Source organism: Sturnira hondurensis, unplaced genomic scaffold, assembly GCF_014824575.4.
Source record: "Sturnira hondurensis isolate 20B ecotype Veracruz unplaced genomic scaffold, ASM1482457v3 Scaffold0000867, whole genome shotgun sequence".
In the NCBI taxonomy this organism is placed as follows: Eukaryota; Metazoa; Chordata; class Mammalia; order Chiroptera; family Phyllostomidae; genus Sturnira; species Sturnira hondurensis.
The window spans coordinates 1,218,255-1,239,105 of record NW_028073498.1 but is presented as its reverse complement, the minus strand read 5'-3'; the positions used below and the strand labels follow the sequence as shown (position 1 = coordinate 1,239,105).

Genomic DNA, 20,851 nt, shown 5'->3' with positions numbered 1-20,851 from the left:
CACTACTAGAGCTATCATACAGAAAAAACATAACAGACTTTTTGGCCAACCCAATACTACACAAATGTAAGGGATACTGATTATAATTATTTGAAGAGGAAAATATTATTCTAAATATAGTCTGTGACTTGAGAATTAGACAGTAATAAGGTTACTTTTAACAACAACAGAATTTGCCTGCTGAAACGCATCTTCTCTCTTTCAAAATCAATAATCTTGATGGGATTTGACATTTATTTCAAAGAGAAACTATTCAGAACATATGAGACTCCTTTTCTGGAACTAATTTCTTTTAGAATCAGTTTACAAGCCACACAAAATTATCTCATTAATTTACAGTCACATTGTGTTTTGAACCTTACATATTATTTAGCCTAATCATTAAAGTTAACTCCAAAAGAGTTTTAAATGTTTTTATTTTAAATAAAAATTCACTCCTGAAAGCAATGATTTTTAATTGTTTTGTGTGTGTGTTAAGGACCTGCAAAAATGCGCAATATACAGAAGAGTTTACACGGGAATCTCTCGATTTCCAGGTAAAGAACTCTTGATCTCCCAAGAATTATAGAATTCAAATTTGAGAGCTACAGATCTGAAGGCAGCTTTTTTTGAGAGCTACAAATCTGAAGTTACTTTCTGAGCATAAGCAGCAGGCTTGTGGGAGTAAATATTTAGCCTCCTGAAGGAATTGTTTGAAGGAAACCACACCACTGTAGGAATTATCATATGGTATGAGTGTTTAGAAATTAGTCCATCAGAGTTATATGGGGTTTATTGTCATTTCTAAAACTACAGAGATTTGAGGTGGGGGGAGCAGTGTGTGTGTGATGCTTAGGCAGCAGTATTCGTTTCCTGAGGTATGTACCCTCAACTCAATTCAACCAACTCAACCTAGAAGAGTCATAGCCCCAGGAAAAGGCATCAATTAATTGGGCTGAAATTGCCCAAGGCCCACCTGCTTACAGATAAAGAAAGGTGTGCTTGGCAGTCCTTCAGCTGCTCGTGGAAGAGTCCCAGCCAAGTGGGCTTTGGGGCTTACTCTGGTGTTCTTTTTATGAGACAGAGAGGATTTCTTATGACCCTCTCACATGCCAACCAAAGTTAGCTACTGAGATGAATTAACTCATTTAAATCTTAAAAAAACTCCTCAGAAATGTAGTATTGTTCTCATTTTATAGATGAGAAAATTGAGACCCAGAAAAGCGAAATGATTTCTAATCTGTCAATTAGGTAATAATTAGCAAAGCCAGGATTTAAACTGATGTGATTTCAGAGCCCAGGCTCTTTCTACTGCCCAACACTGTCTCCTCCCATTTCTTCCCCAGCCTATGTGAAATGCCTCTATAACCTGTCTCTCCTTGGAGGGCTCCTAGAAATGAAACTCATTCATTTACCTCACAAAGGACAGTGTCCCTGAATGGCCCATTAGACACCTAGGACTGAAACTCATTTGCTTCTATTACTGACTTTCTTCGTGAGGTGACAAGCTCCTTAAATTGCATGGGCCTTGGTTTTCTCATCTGTAAATTGAGAGGATAAAAGTAGATGAAACCTTCATCCCATTCCCCTCAGATGGCATGTCTCCCTGTCCTGTGCGTTTCTGAGTTCGCCCCTAGAGTGCCTCCTTCTCTGACCAGCCCAGCTTGACACCAACAGCTTGTATTGTTCATTGTCCATTTTACATTTACTTAGCTCTTTTTCATTCTTCTTCCATATCTTATCTGAATTCCTAGAATATTTTTATTTAACTTCTATACAGCATTCCAATTTATGAATCAATTTATGTTTTCATTCCTCCACGAGAGATAATTGGTTGTCCATTTCTCACAAATGGTGCTGAGACTAATATTCTTTTACTTGCCTCCTTGAGTACATGCGCAAGAGATTCTCTAGAGTGAATGTCTGGAAATGGAATTGCTGAGTCATAGGGTTTAAGCATCAGATATTGCCAAACTGTTTCCTGAAGTGGGGGTACCAACATATGTTCCCACGTGCAATGTGTAAGAGTTCCATTTCCCATATCCTCACCAGTACTTTTCAAGCTTGATTTTTTTTTCCAAACTACATTTTAACTGCATTTGTCTTTGGGGCTTACCACTTCCCTCTTAATATCTGTTCATATGCCACCTCCCACTTGAGCTGTAAAACTTTACGAGGGTAAAATCCTTGCTTAACTCATTTTTATGTTTTCACAAAATTTATTGAGCTTAGTCAATACACAGTGAAGAGTTGTGAATAAATGATGAGCAGAATTAATTCATCTTGATCCGAGGAGATGAGAAGTTTCATGAGGGCAGGGATGAGGTGTTCTGTCTCTATTAATCTGGGATGAAAATGTGGGTCAGGAATCCCCATCAGCTGCAGAGATGGTTGCGCAGTGGTCACAATTGGCCTGTGGACCACAGGTTTTGGACAGGTCTATAATGGACAGCCACCAACCTTTAGAGATCCCAGCTTCAGATCAATTTTTTATCATGGTATTCATCAAATATTTAATGATTGTTTTAAGTGGCAAATTTCCCAGTCTCTGGGGCCATCTTTATTATATATCAAGAAGGCTGTTTCTGAATGGAACTCCCCGACTCCTGGCCTCACCCCCTTACTAAGGTTTGGATAGAATCCATGTATTCTTGAAATAGGATGCTGCACGATCTATGGTAAATTCCTCCCTCTTTTGTCACCCCAGCAGTTCCAGGCTGACTCATTTTCTAAATAAGTGACCTGTGGTTTTTAGTCTGACATCAAATGTGGAAGAATGAGTAATTTTTTAAGCATCAGAACTATATGTGATCACAATAAGATATACGGTGTGTGTTACTCATAGTCCTAGAATAAGGGGTCAACACTGGTACCAAGTGCTCTGATCTCTTCCCACCACTTCTTTCCCTGGAGTCAAGAGATAGATATAAGGTGAAGGAAATGAGTATAGGTATAAAAAAGATTTGTGTGTATCTCTTATTTTGTTACCACACGATGTACAATTTAATAAAATTACACCTTGTTTCCTCTGCTAGATTAAATAAAAATAATATAGCAAAGTAGTCAAAGCCATGGGTCTTGCTGCTACACTTCTTGGGTTCAAATTCCAACTCCACCACAAAGCAATTGGGTGACCTTGAGCAAGTCATTGAATCCTGATGTGCCTCTATTTTTTCATTTGTAAAATAATAATAGTACTATAATACAAGTTTGTTGTAAGGAATGACTTGGTATATGTTAAGTGCTTAGAATTCTGCCTGGAACTTTAGGCACTATGGAAATGTTAATATTTCCTTGAATTCATCACAGTGTTTATACTTATATTAAATGTTCGATTAATGCTTTTTAATGAAATACATGCATTCTATTAAAATCTATTTAGAATCGGGGGCTAGAAGTGACTACAATTGGTAGACTCTTGTTACCAATAGAAACAGAAGGAGCTATAAAGATCAATTCCTTTTCCCTGGAGCATAGGTAGTATTCCTTACCCCTGCCCTCTTGTTTGGTTTTTGAGTAGTTGATTCCCTAGTTTTGTGTGTTGTGGTTGGAGGTAAGCAGCCATTCCCTGAGGTGACACTTAATGGGAGGTTCTGCTTCCTGCGCTTTAAGTACAAGAAAAAAAGATCTAGATCCTTGAACCCTGAAAACATGGGCTGTTAGAAAGGAGACCCTGGCACTGGAGAAATTCATTCTTCGACCTCTTAGCATCTACTGTGAGGGAAGGTTAGCAAAATAGTGGCATTGTAAGGACAGCTAGCAAGAAAATGGCATTTGGATGAGTGTTTTGTTGAGTTGGTAGAATGAATGTTGTGTAGGAACTTATTCACCATAAAATGATAATATACTGATTTTTTATCAGTGCAGATGTGACATTTATCCTCATAGCATTTGTAGTTTGGGAGAACATACTCTTTGAATACCAGAGACATGAAGAAGCCAGAGTGAAATCCCCCAGAGCCCACCGTCCAACACAGGCCTCTTCAGGATGCCTGGGGCTCGTGGGATTTCATTTACCAGGGAAGGTCAGTCCAGCCTCATTGGCACCACCATGTGGGCTTCAGCTGAGGAGCTTGATGTCCCAGACAAGTAGGTCTAACTTGGCTGCTATGGGAGCGAGGGTGCTATGCTTACTAGAAAGTTGCTATATTCAGTAAAATTGGTAGAAATGCTGAGTTACTGGAGGAAGTACAGCTGTCCTGAAGGAAACGGATTCACTGGGGAAGTATCAGGAAGTCCAGCATAAGTGGCATCTAAAGGGCAGCCATACTTTCATCCACTGGGAAATACTTGTATACCCACAATCACACACACATAAACACATCCACACACATAATGACAAACAGCTTCACCCTCCTAGACTTTCCCCTTCCCTGCATTCACAAATACACACATGGCTAACATACATTCTCTCAGTCAAAATGGGAGCTTGGGGGAGACCCCGTGGCTGAATCAAATGCTGGTTAATGCTGTTGCTTTTATTACACAAAGGTCTGAACATTTATTTTGAGATGAACACAGAACTTGGTATACTGCTGTTACAGTTTCATGCATTCTCTACCGTGCAGCTTCAGAGCTCAAGACCACTGCAGCACGCACATAAGAGCCACACTCCAGAGGAGGGAAAAGGGGAAAACTGCAGATCCATGTTCTCTTCAGTATTGGTAGACTAAAGGTGCTTCACCATGATAGCAGTTGAGGAATCTCATGTGCTGGGCAAGGTGTGTTTTCAACAGCTAAACAGGTGTGACTGACAAGGGATCCAGGTGTGTATACTACTGAGAGTATTTTGGGGTAAGTATATACTCCTCAAATAGGCAGCACTGACTGAAGCAGGGGCATGCTTAGCACTGCATCTGAACTAGGTTAAACTACCAGGAGTCCTCAATGAGGAAAATCCAGGTTTCACAAGGAAGAATAAGACATGATGGCGCTGTTACAATAAGGCCACTAAACTCGGAGCAAACAATGACCTCGGAGGAAACTCTCATAACTACAGGAAAGCAGCTCTATCCTCTCTTATTTCAGGAGCTCCTTGCTGGTTAGGCTCTTGCCCTGCGACCATCACATGGTCCTTTCTGAGCTGCACATCACTTAGCACAATGGAGCAGAGGAAGGGGCCACACGAGTCAAAGTCATGGGACATCACCACCAAACGTGGCTGACTGTTGTTGGCAAATGTCTCAGATGCCTTTCCCAGTTGGGCCGGGTGCCCACGTGTGTCTGGAGAGCTAATCTGAAAAGAGGCTGGCAAAGGACTTCCTCAAGCTCCTGATGGTCTCTGCTTTGGCTTCATCCTCATTGGCTGAAGACCGGAAGAAGGAGGACTCAGAGAAGCTGAAGGCATTTGTCAGGGACTGCGACTTGCTTGAAGATAAAAACCAGAGAGAATGTGAGAGGGTGGTGTTCCCAGAAAGGTAAGAAAGGACGATGACATGAGGATACACAACTGGAACCCCACTCCCACCCAAGGGAGACCGCGTTGACAGAAAGCCAGCAGTGGCTGTGCTACCAGGACCCTAGGAAGCTCCTGTGCTATTTTCTTCACCTTCAGTGCTGCTAAAACAGAAAAGGATGGGGGCAGTGAGGGAGAGAGGAAGGAGAAAAAGGAGAGAAGAAAAGGGAAAGAGGAAGAGGGGGTTACTCAAAGGATGTTTCTTTTATTTAATGCTCAAGGGCCAGCAGGCTGTTTCAGAGGCCCCGGCTTGGTGAGTACTAATCTAGGACTCACCCTTCCCCTCTGATGAAATGTAGCAACTAGGGGACTGTGGATTCTTGCATTCTCTTTTCCATGAACTGTCAAGTAGTGGAGACAGCATCAGAAGATTTGGGCCAAAGTCTTGATTCTGCCAGTCGTTTATTCTTGACCTTAGGCAAGCCATGTGCTTCTCTGGTATTTGGTTTCTTACTTGCATTAATGTAGAGGTTTAGTAAAATTATGCAGAGCTTTTTATATTCTGCTTTTTTCTTTGATTCTAAAAGAACCTTTTAGCTTGGTATGGACTCTAATGCTCAATTTACCTTTTATTAAAATGGACATAATCACCCTGTGCAGCCTTCCTCAGAGAAGCCCTAATATGAGGTCTGCATGGCTTTGGGTGTCCAGGGGCAAGAGACACAGACGGCCCTCCACATCCACGGATTCAACCAACCACAGATCAAACATATTTCAAAAACAATCCTAAAAAGTTCTAAGAACCAAACTTGAATTTGCCATAAGCTGAGCACTATGCTGAAGCCATGTGAATGAAGATATGTAAGCATGCCCTACTGTAGCCTATATGCAAATATAGATTACATGCAAAAAGTATGCCATTTTATATAAACAACTTGAATATCTGAGGAGTTGAGTATCTGCAGGGGGTCCTGAAACCAATCCCGGCCATAGATACTGAGGGACAACTCAGGCAGTGTTCTAATGAAAAAAAAAAAAAACAAACCAACAAACCTGTACCACACACATTTTAGGAACTGATTTATCCCTAGAGATCAGTGATTCAAAGAGAAAAACTGTGAAGGCAAGAAGGTGGAGGGGAGGCTCAGCCCAGCACTACAGAGGACATGAGGTAGGGTATCTCCACTGGTCTGTCTTTTCTCCCTTGACCATGTCTCTTTCCTGCTGGTTTCTGGTTCCAGAACTCTTCTCCCTGTGTCTTAAAACTCCCAAGCCTCCCCTAAATTCAGGGTGAAGCTCCAGAAATGTCATTCTACAGAAGTGTGAGCAGTTTTTCTCTTCTTGCAGTGACTGTGAACTGCCTTTCATTAGGGCTGGGGAAGAGTCCCAACAAGCTGGCCTCTGTGAGGCATGGACTCCTCTGCTCGCACAGGCTGAGGGTACCAGGTATAAGACTCCTTCACCAAAAGGCTGGCTGTATTCAACCACTTCAGCCCAGTGGCAGTGACAACCTCAAGATCTGCCCTCAAACTGGGGCCAAAGTTGGCTAATGAGAAGGTAGGAGAGATTAAAAAGTCAGCATACAGAGAAAAACTGGGGTGAGGAGAGGTTATCGGGTATGTGAGATATGAAATGTGCCAGTGGCCAGAGCTGGGGAATTGGTGATACTCTCCTGTCACGAAGGACTGGAAGACCCAGAGAAAGCGTCATCTGGACCACCTGAGTCCTAATCCTGGCTATGCCACTAATTAGCAGAGGGGCTTTACAAAAGAAAATTAATTGAATCTCTCTGAGCCGTGTTTTCCCATCTATGCAACTGCTAAGCAATCTCTAAGTGGCTGACTTGAACTCCAAAATTCTAAGCTCCCTTCTCTCTCTCTCTAAAGATTCCCATCACTTTACCCTGAGAAGCACTGATGGATCTCTATTGTTCCCCCAAGGCTATAGCTGTCTGTGCTGATAGTGAGGACAGAGAACTGTTTGGAGAAATCGAAAAGAGGCATCGCCAGTTCTGGGGGAGAGGGTGGGACCAACCACCACCCACATCCAGGTGCAGTTCCTCTCAAGCACAGCTGTACTATTTTCCAGGGGTCCTCGGTTCTTCCTCTGAAGCAGGACAGTGTAGTGGGGGCTTCTGGAGTTACTCTCGGGAAAGAGGCATAGAGCTCCTCAGGGTCTCTATCTGGGCCCTTTTCTGATGACTGCACCAGAAACTGACCTCCTTCAGACAAAGCTGAAGGTAAAAAGTTGAAATGGATTTAACTACTTCCCCTTTTCCTTCTGGGCAGCCCTGCTGATTGCACACCCTAAACTGTGAGTCAGAGGCAGCAAAGAGGATTTAACAAAAATTTTTAGAGAGAGGGACACACACACAGAAAGAAAGAAAGAAAGAAAGAAAGAAAGAAAGAAAGAAAGAAAGAAAGAAAGAAAGAAAATGAAAAAAAAGAGTAGGAGATGGGATTTAAAAAAAAACACCCTAAGCTAATACAAGAATAGGAAAATGGGTAGTAACTGCCTTATTGCCACTCCCCAGGAAGAAAAGGGAGGGTCTGAGCTACTAGCTAGACCTTAGACTTTCACTTCCCTTTTTCCTATCCTTCCCAATCAACTCTAAACAGGCACCCAGCCACCCCCCCAAAAAAACCCCAAAACCAAACCCCCAAAAAAACCCACAAAAATATCTGTGGAGGAGGAGGGAGAGGCCAGATTGAAGGTGCTTTCTAGCACCCCTGGAGCCCCAAGCCTGCAAGGAAGGGCAGGAAGAGGGGAGGGCAAGGAGCTGCTGAGTTGTCTCTTACTTGAGCTGTGGGTGAGGCTGGGGCTTCTGTGGTGCAGCAGCCAGGGGTGGCTGGGCCTCTGCCAGGGAGCTGCTGCTGGAGGGTGCATCTCCGTGGGTGGTGGGGCCGCCCAGCAGCTGAGGAGTCGAGGAGGAGGAGGAAGAGGAGGAAGAGGAGGAAGGTGGCACTGATGGTCCATGGGGGAGCCGACGTGGAGGCAGCACCTTGGCTGGGGGTTGCTTTCCTTGGGGTTGCCCAGGACCCCCTAGGTTCAGTACAAGAAAAACTTCATAATTTAACCATATCAAAGGGTTTCCTTGTTAGAATCTAGGTCTCAAAGGGTGTGGTTAGTTAATTACTGAAAGGATTAGCTCTATTACAAGGAGCCACCTGAGGCTCTGAAGGGCTCCAGAGCTAGTCCCTGGTTACCCTCATACATTGCCACCACTTGGTTCTCCTCAGAGACACAGCACCTCAGTCACAGCAGAAGTTGGGGGGACAGGGAAGAAACCATGGGATGAGTGGCTTCAACCAGAGGTGAGCTCTCTACGGAAGACCTCCCAGACCGGAGAGACCTCACCCCTCTTCCCCAGAGGTTCCTTAGGTAATGCCAACTTGCCCCATACTATACTAGGAGGTCTCAAGTTCCACACAGCAGACACAGTACAGGGCAGTGGAAAGAGCACTGGTCTGGGAATCAGAAAACCCAAGACATAGTCTAGCAGTGACTCCTTCAGCAAATCAGCAAACTTCTCTGTGCTTCTGTGTTTCCAATCATAAAACTGTTAAAAAGAAAAAAGAAAAAGGCCGGCCTAGTTTGGGAAAGATCGTAGTGTTTCAAAGAGGATACTAGATGAGAACATTCTCCAAAACATTCTGTGCGTTATGGTCATCGATGATCACTGACTTACATTGTTTTTATGAAACTGGCCTTCATCCTGCTCTGAGCCTCCATGTATTGATTTCCACACCTCACCCTACCAGGGCTTCATTTTAGCATTAGCTCATTCCCATGACTATGATAAATCTTTTGTTTCTAGGCACTCTTTTGCCTCTTACTATCATCCTTAGGGGCTCCAGTACCTTTCAGATAAATGTGGTAAAATTCTCCAGAAATCCAAGCCCCATTTTTTCCTGGAGATGTTGTGGGTACCACCTGACAAAGAAGACTCCCGTCTGTCCCCTAAGGGGGCCATGATACCATTCTCCCAGCATGAGATAGAAAACCATCTGGTGGCCTGGAAAGAAAAAGGGCCACCCTTTCTCTGCAGACAGATAAGCAGTAAGTGTGGTACTAACAGCTCTGATTTTGCTGAAGTGGATTACTATACTCAGAATTCAACAGATGCCCCCATCAGCACAACGGACTAGTGGAAATGATGCATAATTTCCCTGGAAGAAAATTTCTCAGTCTTAATCTTAGAGTCCACATCCATGGGCCTACTGGAAGGAGAGGGCTTATAGAAACTTAACAGAAGCTAAAAGTTGTGTTGTAACTTAGTTTTCTAGAATGACCAGAACATCTATACCCTCTGCAGAGTCAGAATTCTATGTCTATACACTGTGCACCTGTGAATGTCAGCCTGTTTCCAGACAACATGACATGAACTCCACTTTATCCTCAATGATCAATTAATACAAGAATTAATTACACATAAGTGAATAAATAAATGAAATTTTGCATGTTTAAGAAGTTCCAGGTTCAAATTAGATAACTAGCAAAGATGACAGACTAGCAGATTATTTCATATTAACCAGTTTTTGCCTCTTCCAAAGTTTGGTATCATTTGTATTAGCATTTTCTTGTAAAGTACTACACATTGATAGCTTAGCATCTTGTACCAGAAACCTGAGAGCTTTCCCACTTGTACAAATATGCTTGAAAAGCCAGAAAGTTTACAACTTAACACTGAAGACAGATATAACTTTTCCTTTATTGCACATTAAGCTGTACAAGAGAGTCACAAAAGAGAGGTACTTCAATCACACTTCCAGCACTGGCTGAGGTTCTCCCAGCTGGATCAGTACAAAAAAAGGAGACAACATCAGAAAAGAAATGGGTACAAAATACCTGAATGGCAATCCTATACTGTGATGTAGATGTTCCCCAGGCCAGAATTGTCCCTTAGCATGCTGCCTGAGGGCACATGACAGTCAGGTTAAGCTGTCTACTTGTGTTTGGCAGTTTCTCCCCATCCTGAGAGACATGATTGATACCACCCTAGAGCCTGACTGAATTCAAATGGCAACTTTGTATTTGTGGTTCACAAATGTCACATGAAAAGCACCTGGATGTTCATACTGAGAACATGCAGAGAAGCAACACCACCATCAGCTCACCACTTGGACAAAAATATAAATAAATGTATTCCTCCATTCTGAGAAATGTTGCTTTATTCTTTTCTATCATTTGATCAGACTGGGAGGCATGTAAGGACCTGATTCTTATGCAACCCACCTGGAAGTGTGTAGATGCATATATGTATCTATTTACAGCAAATTGACTACCATTATCACCTAGGAAGGGATCACAGACAAGAACATTCATTCACACTTAGTGCATTTCCCTCAGAATTAGCCTCAGAATTTACCAGCAACCAAAGGAGAAACCAGGGCAGTGCCCCTTAACACATAAATCATGTTACATACTGTCAACACTAGTTATTCCTCAAACCTAGTAATCCCGAATGGTGACATGTCAGTATAGAAGTGAGAGGGAATGTAAAAGTAGAGCCAGAAGCACTCCTTCTAAAAAGCAAACTGCTGGCACGAACTTCCACAAACCGTGGTGCTAGAGGAGGCCACTTGGTGCCCGTTCCCAGCCTGGCCAGGAGATGGCAAGATGAGGCACTAGACCGGAAGCCTGGTTTAATTAACTGCCTCATGGCCGCCGAGGAACTGTGTGTCGGAGGAAAGAGAACAAACTGGTGAGGGTTCTTCAAGAGCCACAGCTGTGCAACCTTTGCCCCAAACACACACACGGTAATATCTGACACAGTTCTTCCCAGGAAAGATAAAGCTCTTTATTCTTTGGACTCTGGAGGGCTCTCGTAACAGCTAAAATTTAAAGCAGGAGTCCACCTCAGAGTTCTGTAGGCAGTGTACTCACTCAAGTGAATTGGGACATTTAAAATTTGGTCTCGTGTTACGATGCCTCAGGAGAGGCCAAGAGTAGAACGGCCGAGTCCTTCCCAGACTTTCAGTAGCTCCCTGCAGTCTACGTCCAAAATTGCTAAAGAATCATCTCTGTACATAGGTCAAGCTTTGGGGAATACAAAGCAGCCTCAGTTCTACAGAAGCACACACATGGCCAATTCAGAAACAGCAACAAAGAAGAAACAACTTAGGCGACAGATCAACACAGAAAATACAAGTTCACTTTGATATTGCACATCAGCGGCCCCATTTTTTTTGTCTAATCTCATAGCTAATTAGTTAAGAATTAAAACAAAGGGTATACTGGGATGTAAAATACAAAACACATTCCTGAAAATAGCTTGTTCTTTACATTTCATATCATCACTAAAAACACACAGGCATAGCCAGCCTACTCACATATACTGAAACTGCACCAAATTTTAGCAAATGGAGAAAAAGGTGGATGGCTTCAGATTCAACAGATGAAGCTATGAAAATTAGACCTTGAAAATCTCTTAAACTTCTATCTAGTTATTCTAGTCATGCAGAAAGAAAGCAAAAAGCACAGTTCATTGAAGATCCCAAGCACATTCATGGAGATTAAGCAGAGGTTCAGGGGTGGTTTACTCTAATCCTGTGTGGGGTTGGGGGGATAAGGAGAGAAGCTGGGTTTTACTTTTGTGGTCTTTGTTTCTCCCCTGTCCACCCCCTGGTCCTATTTCACCCCACCTTTTATGTAATACTTTAAAAAATACTATCAAACCACCCAGAAGATAGAGTCACACTGCACTTGGGAGAGGCACAATTCTTTTGTACACTGTGGACAAACAGCCCTGGAATCACAAGTTATACAGAGAAACATAAGTGAGCATTACAAGCACGAACAGGAACAGGTAAACAACCAGACAGAGGAGCTGACACTGCATAGGAAAAACATAGTCCAATCAGCATTGAAAGAACGCAGAAACTGCACCAGTGGGAGGGTCTGTTGTTCCCCTCCCCGCTGTCCTTGCTTATTTGTTTTTGGCTTAAATTTTCTGCTTTGAAAAATTAACTACCAATCACTTTAAGAAGCTTGGACTTGCTTTGGCCCTACTGCAATGCCATTACAGTCGAGAATATACTGTAAACAACCTTGGGGGGCTGGCCGCTGAGGTGGGGTCTTGCTTGAGTCCGGATCCTTAAGTGTTCCACTCTGCAAGACAAAAATGCAAAAGAGATAAAAACAAAACTCCAAGCAGATTCTAAAGAGAAGCCCTGTGGCTCTGTAGTATGGCTGCAGTGGGATCCAGTGGGATCTGGCCTAGAGGTTGCTGCTGTTCCAGAAATGCCTCAAAATTTTTTTCAGCCTCTGGCTGTGGCTGGGTCACAGATGTAGGTAACCCGGGTCTTAAATCAATCTAATACACAGTGTCTGAGACCACTTCAACCCCCATTTTCACTTCACTCCCTTTTAGACTTATAAGAAGCTTTGAGTCTTCCATCAGCATCTGGTTTCTTCTATGTGAACTGCCTGATGTCCAGCTCCCCCTCATATTCACTGGCCCGGTTTCCCGAAGAAAAGGGAAGGATCAACACCAAACTCTAAAGAGCAGGCTGGTCTTTTAGTGACTCCAGGGACTAGAGTGGTGGAGAGGCTGGAAGAAGGGTGGGAGGGGCTCAGCATCAGGTGACTAGCCTGGACTTGGCTCACTTCTTGTGTGGAGTTAACTGCTGGGTGGGATCAGCTCTGGAGCTGACTCAGGGATCAGAGCCACTCTTTGGGCTGGCTAGAACTCCCACAGGGAGAGAATTGAAGGAGGGGACAGTTGTTTGTTTCCCAGAACCCTTCTTACCCAGAGGGAAGGAATATGATGTTAATGTTTGTAAAAGTACTCAAGGCCAAGCTGTTATCCCTCTCAAACAGCATCATTACATTTTACCCAACAACATGGCTCCACTCCCATGCTTCCTCTCCTCCCAGCTGTGATTCTGATTATGCCCTGACAGGATCAAAGATGCATGTGACTTTAGTTTGTCTAACACTTACATTAAAAAGGCAGTGAGCATTTGGAGCTTGAATTCAGCACAGGGGAAATGCCTTATAAAGCCTAAGGGCTGCCAAGTGTGCCGATGGTGATGTCAAAGAGGGAGCTTTTGAGGCAAGGCTGTGAAATGGGCTGAGAGTATGTCTTCAGCACTTTCCCTCTTCCTCTTTCAGTGCTCCTCAACCCTTGTGACATGCCCACCCCCAGCCCTACTGCCACATTGAAACTGTTTCTCCTCCTGTTCCCCATTTCCCATAGAGCTCTGATTCTGGCCATTCATCTTCTGTCCTGCCTATTGAGGTCCATTTTCAGCTCTACTACCAAGAGAGCATAAGTGTTGCTCTTTCTAGTACCATGGTCTTTTAATAACAGCATTGCCTAAAACTGTTTTACGAAGAGGATTTCCGATAGAAGGAGTCAGGGAACCTTTGAAATGTCAACGTCACCACATCAGAGGGTCTGCTTTATATTTACAGCTCCAGTCTCTCACACATCACAGCAAGAACACCAACACTTCTTTCTCTTTCTTCTGGGCACTTTCATGGGATCTACAAGGCTTGGTCTGAGTCCTGGCACTGAAATAAATACCCATACTGAACAGGGCATCTAGAGAACCACTCCATCCAGTCAGCTATCAAGACCTATCACTGTTTTCCTCTTGGCATCTAAGGTTCACCATCTTTTCTTGACCAAAGCTCATCAGGCCTATACCACTTCTTTAGCTTAGAACACTAGAATAGTCTTCTCATTCTCTAGTCTCTTCTCTCTCCAACATATCCTCTTGATGGCTACTTATCATCCTTCTAAACTCCTGTCCTAAATTCGTCAATTTAACAGTCTAAATAATTAATAGCTAACACTATATATGTGCTTCGTAACATGGTAGACACTTCTGTGCTGTATTTATCTTAAACTTCACAACAGTCCTATCAGGTGGATACTATTATCAAAATTCTTAATTTTCAATAAGGAAACTGAGGCATACTTAAGTCAGGTAATTTGTCAAGGGTCATACAGTGGTGGCTAATGAAACCAGGAAGTGAGCCCTGAAAGTCTAATGCTCACCCTTTCTTCTCATTGCTTACAGAATAACATCCACATTGTTCAGGCAAACATCAGGAACTTATTTCACCATGCTTGGAATTAACCTTTGTGGCCTTCTCTCCCCCTCATGTCCTAAATATACCTGCTCCTACCAGGCCTGACACCTAACTGTTTATTCTCTAGTCTAGGCCATTTCATAGTTTATGGTAAATACCCTCCACAAATACATTATCTCCTTTTCTACCAGTCCAATCCAACACACCCTTAGATCTATGTGAAGTTCTACACCATGCATAAAATCCCCCCTTCTGACTGCCCCTTTTGATTGTCATCTTCTCTCTGAAATCCAGCAATAGCACTAAGGAGACTCATACTACTGAGGAGGGCATTTGCAGTGCTGTCTTGTTATCCTAAAGACTAGGATGATGCTTCTAAGAAGAATGTCATATCCTTGAGGGCATGGACTATGTGTCTTCATCTTCTCATGAATTCCTATTAAATCTCCTATCAAATTGTTTTCCAAAGAAAAATTGAGATATTTGGCTTGATATGGGAGTTATTTACTAAAATGTTAAAGTAGAATTGGAAATATTTTGGAATATTCCAGACTATCATCATTTTACCAACACTGCCAGGCACAGGGACAAGCATGTAAGAGGTCTTGAGTAAATGCTTGTTATATACACGAACACACAACAACAACTACAATGAAAATCCCAAATGGAGCAGCATATAAGTCTTTTAAGAGAAAAATGTTGTTATATCCTATATGTTCAACCATATTTTATTTGGTCTCAACTCTAGTGAGCAGCTCTGAAAATGCTCAGGTTAAAGAATTAAATTTGAGTCCTGCTTCAGGTACCTGTATCAGGCACAGAAGGAAGGTAAAGTCCAAGTAACCCTCAAAGAAGCTGTTATTGCTTCCATCAAGACTGTCTAACCCAGCCAAGTTTGGGACACTTCAGGCACAGCAGTTCTTTCCCATTGTAATCTTTATTTTAACCTGGCTGCCAACTGGATGAGAAGTCAGCGGCCAGGATAGAGTGTTTAAAAATGAGAACACAGGAGACGAGGTTGCCTTTTTTACCTGGTTTTTGGGTTAGGCAAACCGTGGGTAAAATCTAAACCTGTCAATTACTAGCTTTGTGACCTTGGGCAAGTCATTTTGCTCCTCTGCACCTGCCTTTCTTCAAAAGGTTTTTGAGATATAAAGTGAGATTGATTCTCTATCTATCTAGACATCTATAATTACCTGGTCCCAGTAGGTTCTAAATAAAATACTTACACCAGATGATAGGATGGTAATACTGACGAGGCCTCTTCCTTGGAAGCTCCACTGTTTCCTAGGTCTCACTCCAATAATGGAATATCCCCTGCAATGTGCTCCCATTCTTGGGCGTCAAAGAACTTTATTCTGTTGTAATGTTATAGACTCCTCTAGGTAACTTGACAAGCCATTGCCCAAGAGGGATATTCAGATAAAGGACAGCAAAATACACATACTTTGTGGAACCACTAGACTGGCTCTTGCCAGTCCCCTCCCCCAGGGCTCTTTGCTCTGCGCCACTGATGGCTGCCAATGAATCACCTTGTACATTGGTGGAAAACATTTTAAGATGTTCTCCTCCCAAAGAATTGTTATTTTCAGAGACAGTTATGAGAAATCATAGAGTACAAGGGCAGCACCAAGGCCAATGGATAGTAGTTCGAGAAGGGTAGACTTTCACTTATTGGGAAAACTTTCTATAGTAAAAATAGTGCAACTGTCTTGGGAAATGGGCATATTCGTGTAGAAGCCACAGAATTACTTGACAAAGATACTGCTGAGAATATTTTTTCATTATGAGATAGAGTAGAAGAACACCACAGTTCCTTCGAACCCTGAGAATCTATGATTCCAGGAAACCCTTTAAAATCCCTTATGTAAAGCTGCAATGGGAGAAGTTCAGACACTTATAGGGTGAACTGACCATGGTAGGAATAACACTGTGAAGCCTGGCCTCAGCTCTTCCCAGGCACAGAAGTATACAAATATGATACTCAAAAATGAACTGAGACTAAAAGTTCCCTTCTAAAAGCTTCAAGGGAAGCCCCCAGAGGTAGTCCTTTGGGCTAGAGCCTGGGAATATGCCTTGGCTACCCCTGTCTGGCGCCTAGGGAGCTTCTCCTTTCCTCAGCTCCACTGAGGTTATGGACTGAAGACTTCCCAGGGGCAACAGGAGGTGAAAGGAGAGTCCCCTAGGGCTATCGCTTGCCAGGCCCAGACACTAGAGGCTCCGCCCACAAGCCATCCATCTGCTGGGGCTGAGGGCTTCATTCCCCATGGGATCTGGCTACCATGAGATCTGTCTCCAGTAACCAAGAGCTGTGTGGGATGCCAAATTCCACAGCAGTCTGGCCACTCTGGCGTCACTGCCAAAGTTTGGCCTATAGCCAGCCCATAGCAGAAACTCATGGCCAGACTGAGCTGCAGTTTCCCTCAGGAAGTTGGGCTGACTTAGACAGGTGAGAACATGAAGTCCAACACTTGTGCCCAGCTGCACACAAAAAAGAAGGGGCAATAACAGCATAAAAAAACTCCAATAACCCTGGGCTCAGTGGGTATCAGTTTGTAATGCTGCTGCCAGAGATATGATGCAACTGGAGGTAGACCAATGTCTCAAAAAGGGGAGATCACAGGTCCATGGCTCTTTTGGCTGATAAGACTCAAAAAAGAGCACTGCGACCAGTTCTGGGTACCTACCTCTTTTAAGGGGGTTTGGGTAGAATAAAATGGATACATGGAGCAAACAGGATGGAGAAATGTGGAAATGACATCTTCTCTGTTATGACTTTGGTGTTACTTAATCTCTGAGTCTCAGTTTCCCAAATAGGCTGATGAGAAAAATTAAATGAGGTAAGTATGAAAGCACTTAGGACTGACTTAGACAAATGTACAAGGTCTAAATAAGATCAAAGGTTGGCTTGGGTAGTAGTGAGCCTTCTGGTATTAAGAGGTATTTAAGCAGGACCTGGACAATCTCTGGTTGAAGATGCTATGTAATTAATTGCAGGCAGATGACTTCTATAGGCTCTTCTGGCTCTGGGCTTCCACTAATTCTTTCATGAATTTTTCAGTTCTTTAGGTGTTTGGGAAATGAGACAGGCCCTTAATAGCTGCAGAGTCTTGGGCCCAGAAAGATCCCAGGTCTGCTGGGGGCTGAGCAGGCATAGGCTTTGAGGTGCTTGGCAAGGAGAATATGCTGCTGCACTCCATCAAAAGGTGAATGAGCTGGTATCCTACTAAGCTGAATCTACGGGGCTTTAGTGATGAGAGAAGCCAGGAAGAATACATGAGAAAGCTGGTGAAACTCAAAGACTCCTTCAGGTTGGCAGATTTGGCACTTTGTTGTCAGGACAGCAAGGGTTTTCCTTACACAGGGTCAAAAGGCCCAGCTCTATCCATTCTTACTATTCCCTGTGCTCTGGTAGAAGCATCAAAAGGGTACAGTATTGTAGAGCTGGAAACCGGAAGATCCAGCATTCCTGCTAGTAAGCTGTATGACCTTGGACAAATCATTTGCATTACCTCTGCTGATCAGTAAAACAGAGATAGAAATACTGGCCTGAAGCATCTCACCTATGGTGAGTGGCTCAAAATAATGGCTGTGCTTTGTAAACTGTAAAGTACCAGGCAAAGTAATGATATAAAGTGAGTATCATCACTATTATTTAAATAATAATATCAATCCAAAGGAATGAATCTCTAGTGGTAGGATTTCATGCATCAGTGGAGAGGATATTGTTGGGTGGCTTCCTGTCACCTGGTACATAGTAGTTCAGTATGTATCACCAATTGCTTCCAGCAAGGTCTCTGAAGATACAGAAAAGTCATTTCAGAAACAGTAAATATTAGTCTCAGAAGAGACTGAAAATGAAATCATTAGTCTGATAGAGAAACCCGTGATGAAGACTTGTAGGTTTTTGTCAAAGGCACCTTTAATTTGTCATCCTGTGGCAGAAAAGCTGGGAGATGAGAGCTCCTATCTGAGGTCCCAGCAGGATGGAAAGCTGAGGAAGGAAAGACATTAAGTGACTCAACTCTTGAGAGCTGTTGGCCTGAGTCCAGCGGCCCCCACCAAGGAGGAAGGCCTTGCTCAGCATATCTGAGACAGGAAATTAGGAAAGGGTCTCAGGGTCTGGCCCCAGGAAAGAGGCCAGGCCAAGCTCCTTGCTTGGACACACCACAGAACTATTCTGATCAACTCCCCCAGGCCCTGTTCCCCTGGTCTCGGACCCTAGGGGGAATGAGGCAGCAGGAAGGAATGCGGTCAAGAGGTTGTAGGTTCAGTCAGAGCAAGGGGAACAGCATGTTTTCAGGCACCTTAAGATCTTTCTGAGATCACCTCTGCAGTCACCAATGCCCATCTTCCTTCCTCTGAAAGGAAGGTTGACCTCCTCCTCTTTCTTCTGTGAGGGAAATTGCTGTTCTGAGGGCAGAGCTCATCTCTCAGTTTGGGCTCTCCCATAATCAGTGATTTCCTACAGATACAAGAAATGTCCCATGTGGGCAGTCCACAAGACCTATGGGAGCACTGAAAGCCAAGTCACCCAAGGTCAGAATGTCAGCTTCAAGTGATTAAATATGTCCTTAAAATGTTACAACAGCTCCAAAATAGATGGTTTCTCTTAATAGTCTGTTAAGGGATCTAGCCACTAGTGACGTTATCTGAACCTGCCTCAAATCTGCTCACATTTTCAGTTTATACTCACTGGGGAACAAACTCTCTAAAACCAGTCCTGCTGTGGGAAGCAGGAAGGCCCTTCATCTGTCCTCAACTTACTTCTTCTAAGCTAAGTGAAGCTCTCTTAGTCCCATGTTTGGGATCTGAATTGTGTCCCCTCCCTAATTGGGTGGCCCTTTAGACTACAATAAAACCACCTTCTCAGTCTTGGTCTTTTTACACTCAAGAAACCTTATCTTTTCAAGCTTTTCTGGCTGGAAAGATGTGACTGAAAACATTTTCAGTATCTCTTCAGACAAGAGAGCTAGTGAAAAGGACTGGTAGAATATACCAGTAGAATGTATCAGAGACCATAGGTTATGAGGCCTCACACTTCAATTCTGAACTCTCATTGCTGCTATTCCAAAGTCTGTGGATAGCACATAGCCTGTATCACAGCATCTCAGATCTGAAAGGAGACTAAAAGTTACCTGTTCCAACAGCCCTAGCCCCTAGTCCACCCTTTTACAATATCCCTGACAAGTGGCTCATCCTGCCCCTGCTTGAACATCAAGGATGTGGCAGTCATACACTATTTCCCAGAGCAGCAATTTCCTCTCTCAGTGTTATAGAGTTTACTCCTACTTTCCAGTAGGTAGGTTTGCGTTTTGGTACCAGTTCTCTCCTATGACAGCTATCAAAGAGCTAAAGATATTAAATCATGGACTCCTTAAGACTATTGCTATTCAACTGCAGCTCTTTCAACTCTTATAAAAGACATTTGCCAAATGCCTCAACTTCCTGGTTTTCTCTCCTTTGAGTACATTCCAGTTAGAGTTAGAATTTGTCCTTGGTATCTATGACCCTCAGACTGAAAACACTGCAGGTGTGGTCCGATTGGCTCAGGATAGGGGAAGGAGCTTGTCTTCCTCCTGGGCACCACATATGTATTAATGCTTCCAAGGGCTGGGTCTTAGAATCACTCCTCATGGGTTTAACACACACACCAAATAGAAAGCTCATTGGTGTCAAAAGTCCCTGCATTAAGCTACCCAGGCCTTTGGACCTAGAAATTTTGCAGGAAAATAAAGAGTGGGAGCAGTGTAATGCAAAATGGGAGAAGAGCTACATGAAGGAGAGTACTAGGATGCCACCTCTATGGGCATGACCTGAAAACCCTGTCCACCTGAAGTTCTCTCTCTGGTTCCTGGGAGCATCAGGAGAACCCCACACCTCTCCAGGGCCTCAGGATGTAAGGCCTAGCTCAGATCCTGACCACAGGCCCCAAGGGTCAGTGAATGTGAGGGCAGATGGAGAGCAGGGCCTACAGGGAGGAGGTCCTGTAGGCATATGGACTGGAAGCTTTGGCCATCACTGGCCACCAGGTGTCACTACCACCTTAAGAACTGTCTCCCTAAAACTAGCAGTCCAGCCAGGCTGAAGCTAAGCTGTCACCAGCTAGATAAGGCTTTGCCACTTACCTCCCTGCTTTCAGAGACACAGCCAGTGCCTCTTACACACCTGCCCCTATTCCTTCAAACTGGGCATAGCAGCTAGCCTGGACCCACTCCTATGACTTTAGTTTTTATGAGTAATCCATCCTAGGCTATGGGGCTGGCTGACAACACGGTAAGATGTGCCTTCCACTCACCTCTCCCTCACCTCCCCCCCAGCGTCCTTTAGGTACTCTTCTAGAATTAAAGAAATGAAAGCTCAGAAACTGCAGGCAAGGATAGAGAGAGAGAAAGGTAGACAAATGGCTAGTTATGTCTGTCGTATCTTGATCTA

At 43.6% G+C, this 20,851-nt stretch overlaps 1 protein-coding gene across 1 annotated transcript in view; it reads right to left on the bottom strand.

Moving 5' to 3' along the window:
* Nucleotides 1–4,436: 4,436 nt before the first annotated feature.
* Nucleotides 4,437–20,851, bottom strand: part of SYN2 (synapsin II) — a 185,400-nt gene continuing 168,985 nt past the window's right edge. The window contains exons 11-13 of the mRNA XM_037050762.1: nucleotides 12,424–12,484; nucleotides 8,173–8,416; nucleotides 4,437–5,346 (exon numbers count right to left, since the gene is read on the bottom strand). Coding sequence (XP_036906657.1) covers nucleotides 5,211–5,346; nucleotides 8,173–8,416; nucleotides 12,424–12,484 — 441 coding nt within the window. The 3' untranslated portion in view covers nucleotides 4,437–5,210. The remainder of the gene's footprint in view (nucleotides 5,347–8,172; nucleotides 8,417–12,423; nucleotides 12,485–20,851) is intronic.